A 7,713-nucleotide genomic window follows, 5' to 3' on the forward strand; every position below is an offset into this window, starting at 1 on the left:
TATGTATGTATATATATATATATATATATATGTGCTTGTGTGTATATTGTGTGTGTATATATGTGTGTGTGTGGATGGATATATATATATATAGTGCTTGTGGGAATATGTGTGTGTGTGTATGTGGCTATAGATATATATATATAGGGTTGTGTGGATATGTGTGTGTGGATATATATATATAGTGCATGTGTGTGTGTGTATATATATATATATATATATATATATATATTTATAGTGCATGTTGTGTATAGCGTGTGTGTGGTATTTATTTATTTATTTATTTAAAGTTTTTATATACCGACATTTGTTAAGAAAACATCACATCGGTTTCCATACAACGTGAAAATAGCCAACAGGGCTTTACAGTGTAACTGATAAAGCCCTGTTGTGCTTGTGTGTATATGTATGTGTGTGTATATGTATGTGTGTGTATATATGTATATATATATATATATATATATATATAGTATAGAAAAATTATAAATGTAATCTTATGAGTTTTTTTTTATTTTGTAACCCAATTTCCAGTTGATTGAAACAATACATCCAGAGGCCGGAATAAGAGGCAGAAGAGGGATGATGGAGAGAGGGAGAGGAGGCAGGAGTGCCGGGCCAGGAGGCGGGCAGCAGGAGCAGTGGTGTATACACTCAGCAGCAGCACTACAGCAGTCCTGGTGGTGGGGTGTTATCCAGGCCCATCAGGGCCGGAGATCCTGGAGCTGGCCTCCAAGCGTGTAGATATCCAACGCAAACGCTTTTACCTGGATGTGAAGCAGAGCACCCGTGGCCGCTATCCTGAAGATTGCTGAAGTATGGCTGGGCCGGGGCCGGCAGGACAGTGGTGTGCGCAAGAGCAAGCTTACCCTCTCCTTGGCCGTGGCTGCACAGCTCCGTGACCGCCTGGGGACTTCATTGAGCATTATGCTCGCCTGGGCCTGCGGGGGAGTGGCAGTAGTGGCTCAGCACAGGAGGCCAGCAGGAGGCTGCAACGGCCACACCCACCATCCCCCGTCCCCACCTGGATCTACCACTTCTGAAGGGCCGGGTCCTAGTGTGCTGAAAACTGAATCCATCGAGCGGGGGAAAATAGGAAGTACTACTTGGACCTGAAAGAGAACCAGCGGGGCCGCTTCCTGAGGATCCGGCAGACTATGAAACCGGGGGCACAACCTGATGGGCTACTTTGGTCATGGCCTGGGGCAGGAGCAGACTATCGTGCTGCCAGCCCAGGGCATGATCGAGTTCAGGGACGCACTGGTGCAGCTAATTGAAGATTTAACGGGGAAGGGACTTGGAAGAGAGGAGGGCAGAGGGAGTAGGAGGAGGTATCGGGGAGAGGCCTCCAGAGCTCCCCGAGGGCAGCTCTTTTAGGGTGGACAACAAGAGATTCTACTTTGATGTTGGCTCCAACAGGTATGTGTCTTCCTGAAAGTCAGTGAGTTGAGACCCACCCTACCGCAACACCATCACCGTCCCTTACAAAGTTTGGACGAGATTAGACAATTTCCTTAAGTATGAGGAAGAGATGAGGAGGGATTTACAACAGCCATAAAGAAAAGAGGATGGAGGTTAGAGGGGACAGTGAAGAGCAAGAGTGTGCCGATTAGGTCAGAATTAGCACTACTTGATGGAAAACCATCTGTCAAAATCAGTTTAAAGTTTACTTTTATTTTTTACATTTTTTTGCCCCTTTCCCTGCATCTGGTAAGATCTCCAGGAATATTATGCTTCAAGAGCTTGGTTTATTTTTAAGATGACCTACAACATATTGTAGTCTCTCTAAGTATACCAGACTCCCTCAAAGCTAAACATTTCAGCTGCTTCAATTGATCTGAATCTATAGGAGTATGCTTAGGATCAGCACAAAATTGAGCATTTAAATATTTTAGGTAAGGACTGCATTTTACTAAGTAGTGTGGACATTTCTACTTGCACACATACACAGTTCCGTAAGTTATGGGTTAACCTGCTTGCTTGACAGGTTATCCAGACCAACACATTTTTGTGCTATAAAGCTAAACAATTTGTCAAAATGTATCATTTACAGTATGTTATTGAAGAGGTTGAGATAGGTGTTTAAAATTGGTGTTCGCTGACTACTGAGATTTCAACAATGTCCAGAGAGAAAAACTTGTTAGTCAGTTGTGTCTTTGTTATGACAGTGTGTCTGATCATATTGATAATTGTGTCCATTCATTGTAAGTGTTAGGGACACCTTGGGCACAGGCTTAAAGCCCATGTATTTCAATACTAGCAGACACTCTGGAATTAGTTAATATGCTAATAAAATATCTGGGTAGGTTTAACAAGAACTTGTTCATTAGCCTGTTTAGCATTACTGAGATTCCCATATTGCTTATTAAGCAATTTCTCTTCATTCTAAACATATGTACCCCCTTAAAGAAAAGCTCCTGTAAAAGGAGATACAGTGTTTAATTCAGTATTTTGTCACTCCTTAAAAGTACATTATCTGTTAATATCACCATTATTTCACTGATGTAATGATGCAACAACCACTTTCTGAAAGGAGGCATTCATTAATTGGGTTGATACTCCTTTAATATGTTCTTTTAAGTACAAATTATTTCACTAGGATATTTTTGTATTGTGTCATGACAAACATGTCAGTTCAAAGTTTTAGGGTAAGGTAAGGGGTAGGTAGGAGGTTTAAGAGTTCCCCCTCCCAGTCTGCTCCTTTATGGGAGCGGACTGGGAGAGAACTGGGAAAAGGCCTTGTCCTTGGCCACTCGCATCTTGTAAATCCACCCCCACCTTAAGCACGTGCCAATATAAAATCGGGTGTGCATGTGCATGCAGATAGTGGATTTTATAATATGCATGTGTTGGCGCGCACATGTTATAAAATCGACATGACTGTGTGCATGCGCTGGGAACCGATATTACATGGACACCCACGCAGTTCTTTTAAATTTACCTTTGTGACTGATTAGATACTTGTATGTATTACATAGTGTATTGCATGTCAGACATACCCAGCAAGTTATTTTTAGTTGAAGGATTTGTGTAGGATAATCTTGTTGCTAAATTCTACCAATCACAGTGCCTGTAGTAATGAAGAACATGTATGAGATGACTGCAGAAGACTGGGAGTATGAATGTCAGAAGCTCTTTTGTAGCTCACATAAATGTTTTCTCTACATGGTGTTAAATTTTTTTCCAATGTAACTTCTGTCAGTACAGAAAGCTTTTCTCTCGAAGGATTTACTTCTTGCCGGTAAGCATAATACAGATAATTTTGCGTTCCACGTTTTTCTTTACTTTGGGAAAAAGTTTTTATTTGGAAAGGAACTATCTTGAATAATAATTTCTATAATCTGAAAATAGACTTTACTTCTAACAAATTCACAGCTTGACTGATGCATTTTAGGAACAGCAGACCAACTGCATTTTTAGCTGTTGAAATGTTTTTGTGAACTACACTATTATCTTCAAGTATGCCTTTTACCTTCATATATTTCCATATAATTATTTTCCAAATATATATATATTTTCAACAGATAACATGCAGCACTTTGTCTATTACCTAAAAAATTCAGTAGCACCTATTTACTAAGAGGAAGATTGATAGCTGCTTATGATATTACTGGAAGTGCATTTAGTCATATTTTTGTAGAAATTGCAAGTTCACATTATGATGCAAAAAATCATACAGATGATCTTAATGCATTAAAAAGGTCTATTACAGAAGTTACATCTGGAAACACCTTCCTCATTACTGTTGGCATTGTGTACCTAGCAGTTGAAAGCAAAGGTAATATTTTGTAAGCAGGCAAGAGAGGATTCCCTATAATAGAAAGTGGGTTTCCTTATTCCTTCAGTCCTAAAATTGCCACATTCCTTAAAGAAGAGATAAGCTTATTTGCACTAAAGAGCATGGCCAAAAAAAAGACATGATTCTTGGGGGTGAGAGAGAGAGAATCTTTAGAACTATAGGTTTTCATGGAAGAATTTTTAATGAAAGCTCTTGTCTCACTTTAAATGTTACGTGGTCCAGGCAGTGAGTCTGCCCATTTGGTAATTAAAAATAATGCACTTTAAATTTGTAAAATAACAGAAGCACATTTCAGCAACCTGAGTGGGGATGATGATCCTTCAGGCTACTGTAGGCTATCTAGCGATCTTCTGTTTATGCACCTTTGTCTGGCTCTACTGGAAATGCTAGATTCAGGTAAGATGTGATGGGGTGGGGGAGGGTTTGGATACACAGTGGAGAATTGGGTGTTAATAAATAAAAAGTATATCAAATTCCAAGAAAGGCATAGGAAGAGATTCATCATGGAATAAATATTTCTATGCCATTACAATCATGTAGGTCTCTGAGGTTCCGTCTGCTAAGACATTTTTGTCCTACACACAGAGGGGTAGATTTTATAAATTTACGCTGTGCGCGAACAAAGTACGCTGGATTTTATAAGATACGCGTTTGCAGCCCCGGGGACTTACGTGCGTCCCGGGGCTTGCGCGCGGCCGCCGACCCTATGCAAAATAGGCTCAGCGCGCGACAGGGGGGGTTTGGGGTAGGTTTTCGGGGGGGGGGGGGGGGTACGCGTGTATCCCTTTGAAAATCTACCCCAGAATGTGAGGAGAAACTACTGAAGTGAGCTTGAAAGGGTTTCTGCCCATTTTGTGTCTAGGAATAATTATAACTATGGATGTGCCACTTTAAGCTTTTGTTCCCTATACGTACCGGATCAGTCCAGACAGTGGGTTTGAGCCTACTTTCCAAGCAGTTGGAGACAGAGAAAAACTCAATAGGTATCCTATATCAGGACAGTGCTCCCCCCTGTGTCCCTTCAGTATTTCTCTATCTCCAGCAGATGCAGATAGCAGAACCTGAGGTTACCTTTCTTTGTAGCAGTTTTTGGTTTGCGGAAGTTCTTCTTCCTCCTTCTGTAGTTATAAAGGATCAAGCAAGTATTGGTTTAATTCCCAGTGTTTAAAAAGTAAAAAGAGAAAGTTTAGTCATCAGGAGCAATTTTGTTCTGACTCTTCGCTCTTACTTGGGCCTAGGGGGGTCCTGTCCCCTTGATTTATTCAGCCTAGGACCCTTTTCCCGGTGGCCTCTTGCCTGGCTCTGGGGTGATACTGGTGGTCCAGTCCCTCCCCCATTGAGACCCCTGAGAAGTTTCATGCTTCGGGGTCTCTTGTGTCAGAGAAGTAAAATTCTTCTGACACTTTAAGCTGTCTGGGGAAAAAAAAAAGAGGAAAGGTTTTTACTTCTTATTAATCAGTACCCTGTACAAGGACGGCAGCTTACGGGGGAAGGAGCGGAGAGCAGTTTTCTCTCTCTCCCGCTCGTAGCAGCCAGGCACAGAAGGACTTTGCTGTTCCCGTGACAACTCCTCATTCCCCTCCCGATGCCTCGATCACCATTTTGTATCGACATGTGGAGAGCTGGCCTGCTGCACATATCGAGCCTGTTTCTTTGCCAGATGGGGGAAGGGATTCTGTAGTTCATCAATCCCCTCCGGATTTAAGCCCGTGGAATCTCCAGATTTGATCCTGGACCCTCAGGACGATATCCCTCCTCCTCCAATTCCAGGGAAAGCCCCTTCTTATTTTACTTCTGATTTTGTATTTTTATTACACAGAGCTTATGTCGCTAGCTTGCTGCAGCAGGAGGATCCCCCCAAAGACACGCCCTCCACAGACCAGGGACCCAAGCTCCCAGATTCCCAGGGGACTAATCGGGTTCAGACCATACCAGGGACGCAAAACCTGCTGGATCCTCCTGCCCCACCTTAGCTCACGGAGCCTGATTCGAATGCAGATCCTTTAACTCAGAATCCACCGGTCGAAGGGGACGACCCGCAGGTCTTACGCTTGTTCCAATGGGAGGAGCTGGACCTGCTCATCCGTTTTTGTTCTAGCCGAGTTGGGCATAGATGCCCCTCTGGCGGAAGCTGCTAGTACCCTGGTTTCCAGTAATGTGGACCCTGTCCTGGCAGGACTGAGAGCCCCTCCACATACCTTCCCTTTTCATTTATGCTAATGCAGTTACTTTTCCGGGAATGGGAAGCTCCGGAATCCGGCTTACTAGTGGGCAGAGCAATGGACAAGCTCTATCCCATGGATGTGCCACTTTAAGCTTTTGATAAATTACAAATGTGATATGCTGCTGTAATTGGTATCAGCTGTGTTATGTTGTTGGACTGTTAAATCAGACAGCATCTTGTGGAAGATCACCAGCTTCCCAGTCCTCTACATAGGGACTTAAGAATTGCTATATTGGGTCAGACCAAGGGGTCATCAAGCCCAATGTCCTATTTCCTACAGTGGCCAATCCACACCACAAGTACCTGGTAGGATCCAAAATAGTAGATAGATTCCATGCTGCTTATGCCCAGGTATTAAGTAGAACAAAAACATGCATGTCCTTCAAAACCTCAGTAAATACTATCACAAATAATCAGAGGTAAATCAATAAATACTATATCATAACTTAAACCGATTTAAATCAAATCCTTTATTTTATAATTATGATGGACCTATTTATTTTACAAATGTGAAAACATTAAAAATGAACTCACACATCCTACTGCTTAATCCTCAGACACTCACACCCATACCATATACTACCATGCTTTACCCCAGCATCAACACAACCATACCATTCCACTCTCATTCATAACATACACTCAACACCCCATAAAACCAATAACTTATTAGCTCTGAAATAACCTAATCTTAACAGCCATTAAATCACATTCTCACATTGCGCTTTTTCCCATGTATATCTCTTATGACAAATATAATGGATCAATGTCCTTTTAAACAAGTATTCCCTTATCTCAATCCAGTTCTTTCATTCTTTTGAACAGATCTTCTCCTTATCTGAATCCAATCCAGTCCTGATTTTGAACAGATCTTCTCCTTATCTGAATACAATCCAGTCCGACGAGAGCCTCATTTCTCCCTGTTATACAGGGCTTCTTCAGGGACTTCACTTGTAGAGTTTTCAATGCGAGGATTCCACTAATCACTCAATATCCATAGGTCCAGCATATGGCTGCAAAATAATCAAAATCTACACTATTATGACTATACTCACGTCTACATATAACACATTATTTCACAATATCTAATAATAGCCTTAATACATAATCCATTAATCATTAGTGCTGGAAAATATAATACATATAGTATATATATCATAGATTGCATACTATGAATTACATAAACGTTAAATACAGACATAAATCATTTCAATTGAATATATTACCATTCATATCCTTTTTACCCACAATTCTTTCATCCCATACTGATCAAAACATACTGCAGTCTTCATATCCCTGTATCTTCATTCACTGTCACAGTTATTGGGACGAGTTACTTGCAAATATCCTTTCACGGCTTCCCACAATTGACTTCTTACATTCTACAAATACATCAAATATGTATTATAAACTGAACATTAATTATTGTCAAACACCATTAAAACACAAATTGAAAACAATTCTCCAACTCATAACTGACCTGTAAACCACAGCAGCGTTCACATTCATCTATTCTCTACCGACGGTTACGGTATTACTCGGGACAGGCCACAGCCTCGATGTTAACTCCCACTGCGTCATTCACTCCACCACAAACTTTTAAATCCCGTTCAACCAATGTCTCTCTTAAATTGTCTATGATGTGCTGCATCCGGGCATTCTCAATGAACTTTATTGTAAATACATTATCTCA

At 41.2% G+C, this 7,713-nt stretch overlaps 1 protein-coding gene across 1 annotated transcript; it reads left to right on the forward strand.

Moving 5' to 3' along the window:
• Nucleotides 1-539: 539 nt before the first annotated feature.
• On the forward strand, nucleotides 540-2,315 carry PURG (purine rich element binding protein G; the record flags this gene model as incomplete). Its single annotated transcript, XM_029601977.1, is given in 8 exon segments — nucleotides 540-797; nucleotides 799-898; nucleotides 901-995; nucleotides 997-1,083; nucleotides 1,086-1,160; nucleotides 1,162-1,289; nucleotides 1,291-1,537; nucleotides 1,539-2,315. Coding segments are annotated over 8 exon segments (1,062 nt in total), but the record flags the coding sequence as incomplete, so codon positions are not given.
• Nucleotides 2,316-7,713: the final 5,398 nt, after the last annotated feature.

This window comes from Rhinatrema bivittatum, chromosome 1, assembly GCF_901001135.1.
Source record: "Rhinatrema bivittatum chromosome 1, aRhiBiv1.1, whole genome shotgun sequence".
Taxonomy (NCBI): domain Eukaryota; kingdom Metazoa; phylum Chordata; class Amphibia; order Gymnophiona; family Rhinatrematidae; genus Rhinatrema; species Rhinatrema bivittatum.